The sequence below is a fragment of the Wickerhamiella sorbophila genome, assembly GCF_002251995.1.
Source record: "Wickerhamiella sorbophila strain DS02 chromosome Unknown contig3, whole genome shotgun sequence".
Lineage (NCBI taxonomy): Eukaryota > Fungi > Ascomycota > Dipodascomycetes > Dipodascales > Trichomonascaceae > Wickerhamiella > Wickerhamiella sorbophila.
Genome location: NW_020194004.1, coordinates 457,160 through 474,494, shown reverse-complemented (window position 1 = coordinate 474,494; position 17,335 = coordinate 457,160). Strand labels below are relative to the sequence as shown.

Sequence of the window (17,335 nt, the reverse complement as noted above, 5' to 3'; positions counted from 1 at the left end):
AAATCTAACAAAGTGAAAAACTTACCTTGGTCTCGTCGTTCAGAGTGAAAGGCATGATGTAATCATCTCCGGGACGCTCTCAGTCTTAAAGTACATAGGCTATTCGAGGTAGTATTAGTTTTCCGCACCGTTTTCTTCAGACGGCTGTGCGTTCAGTTCGTTGACTTCCGTGGTTGCTTCCTGCTCAGAGGGCGGGGCCGCAACTAGCTTCTGCTCCGGCTGAGCCGGCGCCGAGCTTTCAGCGGCTTCTGCAGCCACCAGCTGGGCGACCTGGGCCTTGGCTGCTTTGCGACGCAGCAGGGCCTTCTTCAGACGCTCGTCCCACCACGGGTCAACCGAAATATCCTGAACAGCTTCCTCAAGGCCTTCTTCATAACGACCAAGCATTTCCCAGCCTAAATTTGAAATAAGAAGGTCTTTGTGACTGGTGACGTACTTGACAATAGACTCGGACGACACGAGGCCCTCGATAACGAACCTGTTAAGCACCAAGGCACCTGTCCAAGGCTGCTCTTTCCAGAAACTCATAATAGCATCAATAGTGAGCTGCTGGTCAGAAATGTTATCCCGAACCAGAGAGGACAGTTGCTTGACCCAAGTAGATGCATGGGAAACCGATCGGGACCCCAGTTGGCAAATAGAGCTCACAAGAACACTAGAAATAGCCTTGTCTAATTCGGACGCTTCCTGACCGATCTTTTCTGCCGTGATGGCTTCTCTCAGCTTGTCAAACGCTTCCAGACCTCTTTCCACAGACTCCTGAGCTGCCTTGATAAATGCACTGACTTTCTCATCATTGGCATATGAAAATTCAGGAACTTCAGAGATTTCAGGTACTAATCCCACAAACTCGCTCGGTAGAACGTCTCGAACCCGCTGAGGATAACTCAAACGAACCTGCTTGCAAATAAGCTCCCGCATAAACACTTGCTTAGGGTGTAACTTGGGTAAACTGAGAGCATCGGTCCATTCGGTCCATTTCCATGTGAACCCAAAGTTGCTCATGTGGTGGCCAAACCACTCAATGACTCGGAAATACACCTCAGCGTCCAAACTCTCGCAGTTGTCGAAAAGGAACCGCAGAGCCCGCCCTAAAACGGGGGCAATGGCCTGTGGTGCCATAACACAGGCCTCAATCAGGATCGTATCAAAATATACCGTGGGGAAACCAGGCGAGGGCAGTCTGAACATTTGGTCCAGAACAGCTTCTAAAGCAACGTCCTCAACCTTGATGGTGCTGCGGCCATCCGTGAAATTCACAAGCTCGTCGAATGCAACACCAGGAGGGGCAAATTTGGTCGATTCAAAGAAAATATCGAGCGTGATCAATTGTCTTGTAACCTCCTTTCGGTTGAAGTCCATTTGGTTGATATTCGCACTCGCAACATCACGCAAAAGCTGAGCAAAAATAGTGTTAGGCTCAGGAACGGTTTTGATGCCATCTCTGGGCAAATAAATTCGAGTCCAGATAGGAGGCCGAAGAGGCTCATGACGAGAGATTCTGCTAGGAACCAGCTCGTCGGCTTTAGCGACTTGAACAGCTGGAAAACGGTGAGTTTCCTTAGAGTCCTCGTCTGTAATTTCCGGCAGCAGTCTGCTGGCTTTGAGCAAAAAGTCGGTGGGCCAGCCCTCCGCCTGAGCGTTCCTAACCGCCTCAGCTAACAGCACAATTGAGAACTGACCAGTATAAGGCGCATTCTCACCATAGAAAGGAGCAATCTCGGACGCATCACATTCTACAACAGGACTAAACGCCAAAAGTGCCTTTTCAATTCTCTCGTTCATGGGAGCACCGGTGTTAAGACGATAAAGTGTAGCAAACACAGCTGCGCTGTACAGAGAGTGCCCTAAAGCCAGGTGAGGAATATCATTAGCCCGCTCGGCAAGATCAGCGATGAGTTCCTCAACATTGTTGCCATCGATCACGGAAATGCTAGCAGCAAAGCGGAGAAACACATCCAGTTTACGATACAGCCCAAACTTGAGAGCATCCGCGATAACAGTATGTGTCATTTCCACCACGGTACGGGAGAAAGAGGGTAGCTTGCGATTGACTAAATCCACCAGAAAAGATAAGAGCGGGATTTTGTGGGGCTGTTCAAACACGACTGCTGAAATTGTCTCGAGAACAGGTGGTCGAACTTCTTCGTGGGCCGAAACGATCGCATCGGTGATCTCACGAAGCACTTCATCGACTTGGCTTCTAGAAGGCTCACCAATCTCTGCAATCGATCTCCTCAATCGTGCCTTCTCCTGGTCGACAGGGCTAGCTCGTGGCCGCGGCTCGTGATCATGAACTCTCTTGCGCTTATTCATGTTAACAAAGATGGAAAGTTTCGAGTAGCTGGGTTTAGAGGTAAATCAGTCTCTGAAAAAGCGTGGCAACTTATTTTAGATGTACTCAGAATAATTTAGTGGTTAATTGTGATTGTGCGTATTGGCAGAATAGGCAACATAGGGGCGGCAGTCACTATTACCAAGTTTAAATCGGCCTCAGCAGTCCTCCTCCGCGGAGGTAGGGTGAGAAGTCTTATGTAGACATCTAGTCTCAGCGATAATCCGTTTAGTACTCAGTGATCACTGATGGCTGCGTTGATGGCTGCGTAGACATTGGTGTAGGGCACACTCGAGCCTGGCCAATTGGCCTTGATCCAAGTATTTGTGAATAGAACGGCGGAGCGAAATGTGCCAATACTATTATAGAGATTGTTGATCGGGTTAGAAATGCAAAGATATTTACGAATGATTCAAGCTAGTGCACAATGGGCGGCGCTGGAATTGGGCCCTCGGAAAAATAGTGGATAATGAGTACGGCACAGAAATCACATTAACAACTGCTTGAACAAACAAAGAATACGGGAGCATGCTTTCGGTCCTCATAGTGGGATCCTTCCAGGTGCTGCTCGTATTCTAGCTCTACTTTCGGGTGGAATCTCTAGCTTGTCTACCTAGTACCTGACAGAACTGTTTTAGGATTCGACCACGACATATCTGCGCTAGCCTAATACATTCAGAGACCTTAGACTGTGACGGGCCGGGGCCACGTCACTTTTAAAGCGCCCACGCATAAAGCCAAGAACCTCTTTAGTCACCTAAATTAACAAATTAAGGCGTTAGCATAGTCGTTTGACACGTTAAATATGGAATCTAGACAATGGCATAAGATGCTTGAATAAAAAAGGTCAAATTGCCCAATATTAACCGGCATACAAAGACACTTAGGAGAGGGGCATAAGACACTTACAGGCCACCTCAAAGAATGTGTATTCAAATATAAACAGGCTTGGGTGGTTTTTGGCGCCGGCTTTGCGTTATCACTGATATTTCGGTTCAACAAAAACCTCGCCCAACCCTATAAAATAGCACTAAATCCCAGTGCTAGCTGCTTAAGGCACGATCTTCGATCGGGGTTCTCGGGTTTGCAATAAATCAACTATGCGTATCTGTAATCCCGCAGAATACCCATTCTTTTGGGAATTTCACGTGTCAGTAATCTAACGGTTCGGATATGGATTCTGCAGTGCGTCTGCCGACGATTTCAAATCATGCATGAACGACTTTTAGTATAAAATACCAAAGGCCCATGTGAAATGATGAACGCACGAAAAATGAGCCAGCCTGTCAATATTTTCAAGCCAATTACAGTTGGCAAAATGCAACTGAAGAACCGTTTGGCTCTTCCCCCTTTAACCCGCTCGCGCGCAACTGAGGACCATGTGCCCACGCCAGTGATGGCTGAATACTACTCTCAGCGCTCGTCTGAGCCCGGAACCCTCATTGTTGCCGAAGCTACCATTATCAAAGGTCAAGCTGGTGGCTATCGTACTGTTCCTGGTATTTGGACCAAGGAGCAGGTCGACGGCTGGAAGCCCGTCGTTGATGCTATTCACAAGAACAAATCTTATGTTTTTGTTCAGCTGTGGGCTTTGGGTCGTGCCGCAGTGCCCGAGTTCCTGGCTGTTGACGGATTCGACTATGTTGCTCCGTCGGCTGTCGCAATCAAAGACAAGTTTTATGCCGATACTCACTTGACTCCTAACAAAGAACGCCCTGCTCCCCGCGCATTGACCACCGCCGAGGTCAAAGAGTACGTGCAGTGGTACGCTCAAGCTGCTAAAAACGCTGTTGAAGCAGGTGCCGACGGCGTGGAGATTCATGGCGCGAACGGTTACCTTGTTGATCAGTTCCTGCATCCTAACACCAACACCCGCACTGATGAGTACGGTGGATCTATCGAAAATAGAGCCCGCTTCGCACTGGAGATCATCGACGCTATCACCGAGGCTATTGGTGCTGAGCGCCTCGCTATCCGTCTGTCGCCCTGGGGTGGCTTTGGTGATCTAGAGATTGATGTTAGCCCGATCCCTCAATGGAGTTACCTGGTTGCTGAACTCGAACGCCGGGCTCAGCAAGGTAAGCGTATCGCGTATATTTCCACCATGGAAGCTCGCTTCATGCAGGATGAGGCGTTGTTACCTGCCATCGTTCCCGAAGATGTCTATACTTTGAATGACTTCATCGGCCAGATCTGGAGCGGGCCTTGGATGCGCAGCGGTAACGCCATCCATAGCCTTAAGCTGGCTGACAACGACGACCGCACACTTTTAGGTGTTGGACGACACTTCCTTGCCAATCCGGACTTGCTGCAGCGAGTTGAGAAGAATGCCGAGCTCAACCCTTACAACCGTGACACCTTCTACTGGAACTCCAAGGTAGAGGGCTTTGAGAAGCCTACTGGTTACACCGATTACCCTTTCCTTAATGGATCTAAACTTTGAACTAAATAGGCCTGTATAGTATAATAGAAAGCAAAAACTGCTCATTCCGCCAGAACGTTTGTGCTCAAGCTCGGCAGTTCAGTGATTTGAAATATGCATACCAATGCGCGGGATCATGGTAGTGCGTTCACTGGATCTCTCTCTGCAGATTTTGCGGGGAGACGGGGCTCACCAAGGGCAAATAGACAGTCCTGAGATGTTTGTTAGTCTCTATGTGAAACAGAATTTATCAAAGTTCCAAAAAACGTCATGTTGATAGCACACCCTACACTCTATTTTTGGCTGTTCCAAAGCGCACAATTCTTGATGTTCACCAAGTCAGTATATAAAGCCAACGTATTCCAAAATGTTGCGATACAACACGTACAAAGTTCAAATATTTCCAACTCAGTTCGCTCGAGAATAAATCGGATCAACCGCATGGATTTATCATTCTCACCCACTCGCGCGTGGTGCCCTGGAGTCAACAAAATTGCGGGCTTGACGTGCGTTCAACCAGCAACGATCTATATTCCGACCAGCCATTGCCACATTGACCAGACTTTCAGCGAATTGGTACTATATACAGGCTATTTTTTTAGTTCTTCAATAAAGTGCTACCTTTTAGATTTTTTAAGCAGATTATGCTTATTTCGAGTTGCCATTAGGTAGCATACGCGTGATTTGAAATCATGCATCATCAGTAGCCGCTTGTGCAATGAAATATACAACAAGTAAAAGGACTTTTGAAAATTGCAGCTGGGAAATCTGAATTCTTCATTTCAAGTTCAGGAATAAGAATAGTGTAAACGCTGGTTTTGCGAGATTGCAATCGGGTTTTTGACAAGTCCAAACTGTGTAGATCACATAATTTTGTTGCACATGGCGATTGAGCACAAACTCCTTCAACTTTACTGTTTTGTTGATACTCGTCATTTTGTTTCAGGTACCACGTCGAGCTTGTTCGGTAGTTAAACTATAGCCACCCATAGATGCTGTTCTACTAGGATCTATCGGCCATTTTTGTGCCGTTGAGATCTTTGCTGCACTCAGCAGCTGCATGAGAACCCTGCATCAGCGTTCGGAGCTTAGTATTCCAGTTGACATATATATGCCAGTCAGTAGGACATCTCTGCAATGAACGCGGATAAGAATGCATTCAAGTCCTTGAAGGTGGGTAATGTCACTTTGCAAACTCGAATTGCTATGGCCCCTTTGACAAGGACTCGCGCCGATGATAACCGGGTGCCGACTTCTACTATGGCGGAGTATTATGAGCAAAGATCGCGCGTACCTGGGACTCTGCTCATCACAGAAGGAACTTTTATTCATTGCGCAGCTGGTGGTTTGCCCCATGTGCCCGGCATTTGGAGTGAGAGTCAGATCGAGGGGTGGAAAGCCGTGTTTGACAAAATCCATGCCAACGGTTCGTTCGTTTTCGTTCAGCTGTGGGCACTTGGGAGACAAGATAGCCCCGACGACTTAGCCAAGTACGGATACGACTATGTTGCGCCATCTGCGGTTAAAATTGGTCGTGTGGTCGGCTCTGACGGGACCTCGAAAAAAGAGCGTCCCCCTCCTCGTGCGCTCACCAAAGACGAAATCAAGCAATATGTTCAATGGTATGTCCAGGCGGCAAAGAACGCTATTGCAGCCGGTGCAGATGGTGTTGAGATCCACGGTGCCAACGGCTACCTGGTCGACCAATTCTTGCATTATAACACAAACCAACGTACCGACGAGTACGGTGGGTCGATCGTCAACCGAGCCAGATTTGCACTCGAGGTTTTGGATGCAGTGAGTGAGGCTGTAGGACCTGAACGGGTCGGGATTCGGCTTTCTCCCTGGGGTGGCTTCGGCGACTTGGCCGTAGACATCAGCCCAATTCCTCAATGGAGCTACCTAGTTGCTGAAATTGAGCGCAGGGCTACCGAGGGCAAGCGCATCGCATATATTTCCACTATGGAATGTCGTTGGAGACAGGATGAGGCGTTGATGCCTGCACGGGTACCCAAAGATATTTACTCCCTCAACAATTTCGTTGGTTTTATCTGGAATGGTCCTTGGATTCGGTCAGGTCAAATGACAGATAGCATTGATCTCGCAGATCAAGATGATAGAACCGTTTTGGCCATTGGCCGCTACTTCATCTCTACACCTGATGTGATTCGAAGACTGCGCGATGGCTTGGAGCTCAACCCGTACAATCGCGAAACATTCTACCACAGTGGTAGTAAAGCTATCGATGCATCTGTGGGATATACTGATTACCCGTTTTACGACAAATAATAGAACGCGGAAGGGCAGTTACTGTCTAGCGGTTAACTATAGACACCACATGTAGCAATCGGAAGAACGCGTCGCAAAAGTCTACCTAACTAACCTAATTAGCTAGAATACACCCACCTGTACACTCTTTTAGCTCCATTGAGGTTTTTTCGACCGTTTCATTGCTCGAACGCTATATCACAATACCCTAACCCAACATCATTCCAAACGCACCCGCTGCGCGCCTGCGATTTTGTCGAGATAATCTACACCTCTTTGTGCTCTTGGGACGCCATCGATTGCTTTGAGGACGATTGAACACATTCAGCGCTAGACACACGACAGTACATGAATATTGGGGCTCTGGTTCGTGAAATATCACAACAAATACCCTTGGACTCTTGGAAATCCCCTGCATCCCCAACACTCGCTGCCCCCGAATCGACTTTTTTCTGTCACTGCGACGAATTCAAAACCAAAAACATCTGTGACTGTACCCAGCGCCACAAGGTAGTGGTGGAAAGCCTTAAAAGAGACTTGAATCTCGCGGCTAAAGTAGGCCAAAGTCTGCTGTCACAATTATCCACCATGGAAAGCCGCCTAGCCAGCCAAGAGGAGGAATTTAAAGCTCGCCAGCAAGAGCTAGTCACACAAAACCACGAGCTTTTACAAAGAAATGCAGAGCTTTTAGACTCGACCCGCGAGAGTGCTCATTCCATAGCAGACTCTGAGGCCCGCATCGCCCAGCTCACGGCTCGACTGTCCGACGCCAATGCACGCTGCCTGCGATTGAACTCGTGGATGTCGCTTGCACAATCACTAGAGCACCAGGTTGCTATGCTCGAATCAATGCAAGAGAGTCTGCAGTCTGAGCTTTCATCAGTCAAGCAGGATAAATCTGTCGCTGAATCCCGATGGCGTGCTTCCGAACAGCTGGTTCATATTGTTTCCAGGCAATACAAGCAATTGAGTCTGGACATTAACAAGAGCACACATCCTTCCTTCTCTACTGAGCAGATTTCGAATCTAGACGATGAACCGGCAAACTGGATAGCCGACAACACACCAGAAGTGCCGTCCCTTGACGATATCGACGATACTATTGATTCGAGCTTCGATGCAGACATTTTCCTACCCACAGAAAGCACGCCGCTACGATCCCAAAAAAGCATGCCGGCAAATTTGGCCCCGCGACCTCATTATCACATCTCGTCCTTCAAATCGTTGGATGAACTCAAAGCTGCTGCCGCTGCCGCGGCTGCTGCCACTGCTCGCCCTGCGCGTCCCCTTCAACCACAGCACTCTATGCAACACCTCCAACCTGTTCCGGCGCGGGTGTCGACCGCCATGTCTCGAGAAACTCTCAATAGCACGCGGCCGATTCTACGCCGTAACTTTTCACACGAAAGTGTGCTCTCGGTAATGGTAGAGCCCCAGCCCCTCGAAAAGCCGGCCATGGCGACGGCTGAGCTCGCAAAAGCGGCCCTCACAGACTCCCAGGCTCACGCAACCAAAAGCGGCGTCAAAACGAATGCCCGTGAACAATTATTGGGAATTAAAGGACTCCAGGCTTCTCTGGACCAGCGCTCAGCTGTTCGTACCGAGGCGGCTCGCTGGAGATTTGTTCCATTCAGACGATAGTTCCTGCACACTTTTAACTTAATAAATTTAATAAATTATATGCTAACTCCAATTACGTTGGAAAAGACGGTTAGCGGCCTTCGAGGCAGTGATGACCGGCTTCCTTGCTGGCTCCTGTGGTGCAACGAGCTTGGGCACTCGCCGCGGTTTCGGTTGAGCCGCCGCATGCAAACTTTTTACGATTTCAACCGATCTGACACCCGTTTCGACAGCAGAGATCCGAGCTGCTCGCGTGGTATCCGATTGAGCTGCTGAGCTGTGTCGACGAGCAGAAAGCACAGTAATGGTAGCACGGGGGAGCGCCTTGACGCCGACTTCAGGCAGATCATCCGGCGTCTCGTCATCCGCCCGTAGGAACTGCAACGTTTCTTGTACGCTCGCCAAATTTGGTTTGACTGCTGCCTGCCGTTGCGGCCGCATGCTGATGTCTTCTGCAATCGTCTCGATAAATGCGCGAGTACGTTGGTTCGCAGCTAGCTTGGCTACTGCCGAGGAGTCCTCCAGTAGTTTGGCACGCTTCCGTTTCTCGCGGGCGTCCCGTCGCGCAGCACTCGTTTCCTCGTCGCTTTCATCATCACTAAATCCTTCGAGCAGGCCACGACCAGCGCGTTTTCGTCTCCAACCGCCATGGACGTCATCCACAAGGCGATTCACAAGCTCAAGGTCCCGCTCCTTTTCTTTTTCTAAATGGAGCTGTTGCACTTGGTCATCCTTTACTTCGACAGTTGTATCATCGACAAGACCCTCGACATCTCCAACGTCCGGCTCCTCATCGCTTCGTCCACCAAGACCAGCCCACTCATCGTCACTTTCCTGAGCTTCATCTTCCACGAATGGTGTGATCAGGTCATTGACATGGGCTCTTTCGTACCTGCGTCGAAGTTCCCTCATTTCCTGGGAGGCTGAAAGATTGGTGTTTTTAAGGTCACTGAAATCAGGCTCTTTCGGCTGAACAGTGTTCCCGAACTCACGGTGCGGCTCCTCTTGTTCAAACTCGTCTAACTCACTGAGTTCTCCCATTTCGCTCGACTGAGTAGAGACTTCCTGCGAACTTTGTGCAGCTGCAATGGCTTCAGCTTGCTCTTTGATCCGTTGCAAAACGTCTAGATTGGGCTCCTCAATCACCTGCGTAGACTCTGTTACAGCTTTCCTGCCAATTGCAGCAAGATGGGCAGTGGGAGCTTTGCTAGTGGCCTCGGACTCTTCTGTTTCGTCCTCGCTGTCACTTAAAACTGCAACCCTTCGTACTGAGCCGCCACTTTCGTCTTCATTGTCTTCAAGCTCGTCTTCAGATCCAGAAAATACCAGATCGTCGCCCTCGATGTCGCTTTCAGCGATATCACTCTCGGCCACATCAGAGTCGTCAAACACTCTGTCCGCTTCACCTTTTTCCAATTGACGCAACTCATCTGCCGCACGCTGCTCTCTTTCCAAAAGCGTCTCAACTTCTTCATTGTCCTTAGCGGTCTCCTGTTCAGTACGAATTTCTATGCCACGATCCTGCAGCTCTTTAATTTTTTGAGCCCGCTTTGAAATCGTCTGCTTCCGAAGTTGGTCCTGCAGCCTAGCCATTAGGTTTTGTGCTGGCTTTTGAAGTAACGAATCGGTCGTACCATGTCGCGAAAAAGATAACATTTGGCGAAGAGGTTTCGAGGTTTTCTGCTTTGTAGATTCCGGGATCACTTCAAGATCACTAGCATCTTGGTACATGACACGATCAATCGACTTTCTTACAAAACTGGCGAGCCGTTGCGCAGTCGGAGGACTTGAGAGCAAAACTTTGTGTCCCTTTTCGTTTGGTTTTGGTGTGATTGGTGATGTAGGTGGCGAAGAAGCGGTGTTATGGGTTTCGTCGCTTGCATCATCAAGCATGGCCAGGAAACTGTCAACCGTTGCCGAGCCCTTCGTCTTTGTACCAATTTCCAGATCCATTTGACGCTCATAGCGTTGGTTTGCCTGAGCAATTTCTTGTAATGCTTTCTTGGTGGGCTTTCTAGCGCTCTGCGAAGATATAGTCCTTTCAGGAGAGGGAGGAGCCAAGCCTTCCGCGTACATTTCACGACGCAGAGCATCATCTGTGGGGCCATCAAGTACCGGTGAAGGCTTCAATTGAGCCATTGGACTGACTGCATCACTGTCAGGCTCAACAGGGTCGTTGGGCTCGCTGGGCTCGCTGGTTGTTTCGGGAGTGGTGGCTACTTCAGGCACAACATTTTCCATGCCGGAGCCCCCAATCACTTCAACGGCTTCCTCAACAGCTTCAGAGACGTTATCAGCAAGGGTTTCAGTCTTTTCAAGAGTATTTGGATCGAGAACCTCTACTCTCGCTTCGGACTCCTCAAGAGCGTCGTCAGAATGCATTCGACGTTGCCGAATAAACGAGGAATAATCAAAGACATCCTCTGGTTCATCCTCAGCATCGTCAATTTTTCTTAACAGGTCGTCCAGCCGTGAACCTAACGGAAGATCCTCAAATTGGTCCATGACGCGTTTAAAGGGTGGAAACGCGTTCCTGGGAAATTAGATCAAACTGGGGCGATTGGGAGGGGGTGCTAAAATTTCTGCAGCGCCCAAACACCCCACTCAACAGTTACCCTCCAGTCGTATTTTTTTCAAGAGGTGTGGGTGGCTTGACTAAGCACCGTCGCACCGAACAAACAGGGCCATCAGGGAATATTCACAGTTGCCACCGTCTAGGACTAGTGGCCGGTACTATATTTTTCTGCAGTTCTATCAAGTCGGGAATCACAGCTTAGTGGGCACATATAAGAATGAGCAACTCGGCTTTCCCGTACTCGAGCGCGCCTCTGCGCACGATTAAAGAGGTCCAGTTTGGCTTGCTGAGCCCTGAGGAAATCAAGGCTATTTCGGTGGCCAAAATCGAGTACCCCGAGACCATGGATGAAACCAAGATGCGTCCTCGCATCGGAGGTCTCAACGACCCGCGTCTCGGTTCGATTGACCGTAACTTCAAGTGTCAGACATGCGGTGAAGGCATGGCGGATTGCCCGGGCCACTTTGGCCACATCGAGCTCTCCAAACCAGTGTTCCACATCGGATATATCACAAAAATCAAAAAAATCCTAGAAGCAGTCTGTGTGCACTGTGGTAAACTCAAGCTCGACGAGTCCAATCCACTGTTCGCCCAGGCCATCAAAATCCGCGATTCAAAACGCCGTTTCAATGCTGTTTGGTCTCTTTGTAAAACCAAAATGGTTTGTGAGGCAGACACTGTTGACGACGGTGCATTTGGTAGCGACAAAAAGACTCAAAAATACCATGGCGGATGCGGCAACGCCCAACCGACCATTCGACGCGATGGTTTACGTTTGGTAGGCCAGTGGAAACGCGATAAGCAAAGTGAGCTTGACCAGCCTGAGCGCCGTTATCTCTCGCCTTCTGAAGTCCTAAACGTCTTCAAACACATTCCTGACACCGATGTTCGCAATCTTGGTCTAAGTGTCGACCAGGCAAGACCAGAGTGGCTCCTAATCACAATTTTGCCTGTGCCTCCGCCCCCCGTGCGCCCAAGTATTGCTATTAATGATTCTGCTCGTGGTGAGGATGATTTGACATACAAGTTGGCTGATATTCTCAAGGCCAATGCTAACGTTCAACGTTGTGACCAAGACGGTGCTCCGGCCCATGTGATTAACGAGTTCGAGATGCTTTTGCAGTACCATGTGGCGACATACATGGATAATAACATTGCTGGACAGCCACAAGCACTTCAAAAGAGTGGCCGCCCGGTCAAGTCTATTCGTGCCCGTTTGAAAGGTAAGGAAGGCCGCATCCGTGGCAATTTGATGGGCAAACGTGTAAACTTTTCTGCTCGTACGGTTATCACGGGTGACCCTAATTTGGAACTTGATCAGGTCGGTGTCCCCCGCTCTATTGCCCGTACACTCACTTATCCCGAAGCGGTTACTCCCTACAATATCCAACGCTTGACAAAATACGTTCGAAATGGACCAAATGAGCACCCCGGTGCCAAGTATATTATCCGTGACACCGGAGAACGCATTGATTTGAGATACCATAAGCGTGTTGGTGATATTGCTCTGCAGTACGGATGGCGCGTCGAGCGTCACCTGATGGACGACGATCCTGTGCTATTCAATCGTCAACCTTCTCTGCACAAAATGTCTATGATGGCGCATCGAGTTAAGGTTATGCCTTACTCGACATTCCGCCTCAACCTTTCCGTCACATCACCCTATAATGCTGATTTCGATGGTGACGAAATGAATTTGCACGTCCCCCAGTCTGAAGAGACGAGGGCAGAACTTAGCCAGCTTTGTGCTGTTCCTTTACAGATTGTTTCTCCCCAAAGTAACAAACCTGTCATGGGTATTGTACAGGACACTTTGCTGGGTATTCGTAAAATGACAGTTCGTGACACATTCCTCGATTATCAGCAGGTTATGAATATTCTGTTTTGGGTTCCCAACTGGGATGGTGTTGTTCCACAGCCGGCAGTTCTAAAACCCAAGCCGCTTTGGACCGGAAAACAGTTAGTCTCTATGTCAATTCCCGCAGGTATTTTCTTGCAGCGCTTTGATGAGAATAATCCCGTTACTTCTCCCAAAGATAATGGTATGCTCGTTTACAAGGGTGAAATCATGTATGGTGTGGTTGACAAAAAGACAGTTGGTGCGACTGCAGGTGGTTTGATCCATACAATTTTCCGTGAAAAGGGTCCCTATGTCTGTTCACAGTTTGTTGGTTCCGTGCAAAAGATTGTCAATTACTGGTTGCTGCACAACGGTTTCTCCATTGGTATTGGTGATACAATTGCCGATGGCGACACCATGCGTAACATTACACAGACCATCGCTGATGCTAAGAAGAAGGTTCAGGAGATCATTTTGGACGCTCAAGCAAACAAATTGAACCCTGAACCTGGTATGACGTTGCGTGAGTCCTTTGAGCACAATGTTTCCCGAGTTCTGAATCAGGCTCGTGATACTGCCGGTCGTGAGGCAGAGTTGTCACTCAAAGATATCAACAACGTCAAGCAAATGGTTGTTGCCGGATCGAAAGGTTCGTTTATTAACATTTCGCAGATGTCCGCGTGTGTCGGTCAGCAGATTGTTGAGGGTAAGCGTATTCCCTTTGGCTTTGTTGATCGCTCTTTGCCCCATTTTACGCGTGATGATTACTCTCCAGAGTCCAAAGGTTTCATTGAAAACTCATATCTTCGAGGTCTTACCCCACAGGAATTCTTTTTCCATGCCATGGCTGGTCGTGAAGGTTTGATCGATACTGCAGTGAAAACTGCTGAGACAGGGTATATTCAGCGCCGTTTGGTCAAGGCCTTGGAGGACATCATGGTGCAGTATGATGGTACTGCTCGTAACTCACTGGGTGATGTGATCCAGTTTATTTATGGTGAAGATGGCTTGGATGGTACTCAAGTTGAGAAGCAGACTGTCGATACAATTCCTGGCAGTGATGAAGCATTTGCTAAGCGCTATCGTATTGATTTGATGAAGCAGTCGACCCCTCTTGCTATTGAAAGTGCAAACGATATTGTTGGTGACCTTGACACGCAAAAGCTTTTGGACCGCGAATGGGAACAATTGTTGTCTGATCGTGACTTTTTGCGTACAACTGTGTTCGATAATGGCGAGTTCAACTGGCCTTTGCCTGTGAATATTCGTCGTGTTATCCAGAATGCTCAGCAAATTTTCAATATTGATCATCAAAGAGTCTCTGATCTCACAGTCCCAGAAATCGTTGAGGGTGTGGAAGAGCTCTGTCGTCAGCTGATTGTTATCCGCGGTAATTCCGAGATCTTGATTGAGGCACAACAGAACGCATCATACCTTATTCAGTGTCTTGTGCGGTCGCGTTTGGCTACTTTACGTATTGTCAATGAGTACCATCTCAATAAGGTTGCCTTTGAATGGGTTCTGGCAGAGATTTCTGCCCAGTTCGCTCGCTCTCTTGCCCACCCTGGTGAGATGGTTGGTGTTATTGCTGCTCAGTCTATCGGTGAGCCTGCCACTCAGATGACACTCAACACATTCCACTATGCTGGTGTGTCTTCTAAGAACGTTACGCTTGGTGTTCCTCGTCTGAAGGAAATTTTGAACGTTGCCAAGAACATCAAGACACCCGCATTGACTGTTTACTTGAAGAATGATGTTAGAAATGACATCGAACGGGCCAAGGTTGTTCAGTCTGCCATTGAGCACACGTCTCTCAAGAATGTCACTGCCGCGACGGAGATTTATTACGATCCCGATCCTCGTACTACTGTCATTGCCGAGGATCTCGACACAGTTGAGGCTTACTTTAGTATTCCGGATGAACAAGTCGAGTCCACTCTACACATGCAGAGTCCTTGGTTGCTTCGTTTGGAGTTAGACCGTGCCAAGATGCTTGACAAGCAGTTGACTATGAGCCAAGTCGCCGAGAAGATTACTGCCGCGTTTGGTGGTGACCTGTTCGTGATGTGGAGTGAAGACAATGCTGACAAGCTTGTTATTCGTTGTAGGGTTATTCGTGACCCCAAGGCTCTTGAAGAGGAGCCAGACTTGGAGGAAGACCAAATGGTCAAGTCTATTGAACAGCACATGCTCGAGTCGATCACTTTGCGGGGTGTTCCTGGAATTTCGCGTGTGTTCATGATGGAACATCGTTTGTCGCAGGTCGACGAGGTTAGCGGTGATTGGGCTCAGAAAATGGAGTGGGTACTGGAAACTGATGGCGTTGATCTTGCCGAGGTTATGACCATTGACGGTGTGGATCCCTACAGAACGTACTCGAATTCGTTTGTCGAGATTCTCGGCGTTTTGGGTATTGAGGCCACCAGATCTGCTCTTTATCGCGAAATCTACAAGGTTATTGCTTTCGATGGTTCGTACGTTAACTACCGCCACATGGCATTGTTGGTTGATGTGATGACATCGCGAGGTCATCTGATGGCCATCACTCGTCACGGTATCAACCGTGCCGATACTGGTGCCCTTATGCGATGCTCTTTCGAGGAGACGGTTGAAATTCTTCTCGAAGCAGCAGCAGCCGCAGAGCTCGACGACTGTCGCGGCGTTTCGGAGAATATCATGCTTGGTCAGATCGCTCCTCTTGGCACTGGTGCCTTTGATGTGTTTGTTGACGATGTGGCTCTTTCTACATTGCCAATGTCCATGTCTGCCATGGCTGTTGGCGAGTCTGCTGCCGCCACGGCTGCAGTGTATGCTTCTGATGGCTCTGCTACGCCTTATGATGGTATGTCGCCTATGATGGACGGTAAGGGTGTCGATGCTGGTGCTATGTTCTCGCCGTTGGCTCAGGCAGGCTTCTCAGAGGCGGCTCGTGGAGGTTTCACGGAATACGGAGGTGGCTTCCAGAGTCCATTTGGCGCTTCTTCTCCGGATTATGCTCCCACCTCGCCGTTCTCGTCGTATGGCGCCTCTTCGCCCTCGTATGCTGCATCTCCGTCGTACAGCCCGTCGTCCCCTGGTTATGCGCCTACGTCGCCGTCGTACTCTCCTACGTCGCCGTCGTACAGCCCTACTTCGCCGTCGTACTCTCCTACTTCGCCGTCGTACAGCCCCACGTCGCCGTCGTACAGCCCTACATCGCCGTCGTACTCTCCCACTTCGCCGTCGTACAGCCCTACGTCGCCTTCGTACAGTCCTACTTCGCCGTCGTACAGTCCTACTTCGCCGTCGTACAGCCCTACTTCGCCGTCGTACAGTCCTACATCGCCGTCGTACTCTCCTACGTCGCCGTCGTACAGCCCGACGTCGCCGTCATACTCGCCAACGTCGCCTTCGTACAGTCCCACGTCGCCGCAGTATTCCCCGACGTCTCCATCGTACTCCCCGACTTCGCCGCAATACAGGCCGTCGTCTCCTCAGTACTCTCCCGACTCGCCTTCATACAACCCATAAAAATAGCTACTTAATTGTCAACTTGACGTTACATTATACGTTATTTTTGTACATATTGCCATGTGCATGTTGGCTATGCTAGATGGAAAGGTGCTGAGGTCATGACTTTTTGAAAGATCCGTCTTTCTCCCTTGGTACGTTGACGACAATATAGATAAACACGGCTGCGATTGCAGAGAAGACAGCAACCAGGAAGAATTTCAGCAGACCAGTCAGCGACGCATCGCGCTCTTTGATACGCTGCATCCGCTGAAACTGTCGCTCTCGAGCTGAAGGGGGTTTCATTCTATTAGCTAAGAGCCGATGGGTCTCGCAGAATACTTGGCGGCCAATTATGGCGACGAGAACACCAAGAAACTGAAGGGCGAGAGACCGAAAAAGCGGCGAAAGAGCAATAAACCAGCAGGAAAGCCGCTTGGGGATGCTGTAGAGGAGGCTCCCCCCGCCGAAACCGTTTATCGCGATGATCAGGGCCGAAAGATCGTGAACGCTGGGCTCGCCAAGGAACCAGCAAACGCCCGAGAACCAACATATCCAACTGCTCTCAACAAGTACGCCACAGACATTAGCAAAGACAGGGCTCGTTTGGAGGATCCAATGGCCGCGAAAGCCGAAGTTGCCGAGACAGTAAGAGTCGCTGGAGTCCCTCAGTACAATGGGCCTTTTCCGCCAAACCGATTCGGAATTGCACCAAGCTACAAGTGGGACGGAATTGATAGGTCGAACGGGTTCGAGGAGAAATGGCTCAGGTGCCATTCTACGTAA

At 49.3% G+C, this 17,335-nt stretch overlaps 7 protein-coding genes across 7 annotated transcripts; 5 read left to right on the top strand and 2 right to left on the bottom strand.

The window, feature by feature from the left end:
- Positions 1-114: 114 nt before the first annotated feature.
- On the bottom strand, positions 115-2,316 carry B9G98_02121 (Nuclear cap-binding protein complex subunit 1; the record flags this gene model as incomplete). Its single annotated transcript, XM_024808678.1, has 1 exon — positions 115-2,316. One exon carries the CDS (start codon positions 2,314-2,316, stop codon positions 115-117), a length of 2,202 nt encoding a protein of 733 aa, XP_024664446.1.
- Positions 2,317-3,590: 1,274 nt separating this feature from the next.
- Positions 3,591-4,778, top strand: B9G98_02120 (NADPH dehydrogenase 1; the record flags this gene model as incomplete). Its single annotated transcript, XM_024808677.1, has 1 exon — positions 3,591-4,778. The coding sequence occupies one exon, from the start codon at positions 3,591-3,593 to the stop codon at positions 4,776-4,778; it is 1,188 nt and encodes a 395-aa protein (XP_024664445.1).
- Positions 4,779-5,894: 1,116 nt separating this feature from the next.
- Positions 5,895-7,046, top strand: B9G98_02119 (NADPH dehydrogenase 1; the record flags this gene model as incomplete). Its single annotated transcript, XM_024808676.1, has 1 exon — positions 5,895-7,046. One exon carries the CDS (start codon positions 5,895-5,897, stop codon positions 7,044-7,046), a length of 1,152 nt encoding a protein of 383 aa, XP_024664444.1.
- A 327-nt stretch (positions 7,047-7,373) lies between these two features.
- B9G98_02118 (hypothetical protein) lies at positions 7,374-8,666 on the top strand (the record flags this gene model as incomplete). The annotated part of the gene is made up of 1 exon (XM_024808675.1): positions 7,374-8,666. One exon carries the CDS (start codon positions 7,374-7,376, stop codon positions 8,664-8,666), a length of 1,293 nt encoding a protein of 430 aa, XP_024664443.1.
- Positions 8,667-8,708: 42 nt separating this feature from the next.
- On the bottom strand, positions 8,709-11,150 carry B9G98_02117 (hypothetical protein; the record flags this gene model as incomplete). The annotated part of the gene is made up of 1 exon (XM_024808674.1): positions 8,709-11,150. The coding sequence occupies one exon, from the start codon at positions 11,148-11,150 to the stop codon at positions 8,709-8,711; it is 2,442 nt and encodes an 813-aa protein (XP_024664442.1).
- A 287-nt stretch (positions 11,151-11,437) lies between these two features.
- B9G98_02116 (DNA-directed RNA polymerase II subunit RPB1) lies at positions 11,438-16,570 on the top strand (the record flags this gene model as incomplete). The annotated part of the gene is made up of 1 exon (XM_024808673.1): positions 11,438-16,570. The coding sequence occupies one exon, from the start codon at positions 11,438-11,440 to the stop codon at positions 16,568-16,570; it is 5,133 nt and encodes a 1,710-aa protein (XP_024664441.1).
- A 303-nt stretch (positions 16,571-16,873) lies between these two features.
- On the top strand, positions 16,874-17,335 carry B9G98_02115 (Pre-mRNA-splicing factor CWC26; the record flags this gene model as incomplete). Its single annotated transcript, XM_024808672.1, has 1 exon — positions 16,874-17,335. The coding sequence occupies one exon, from the start codon at positions 16,874-16,876 to the stop codon at positions 17,333-17,335; it is 462 nt and encodes a 153-aa protein (XP_024664440.1).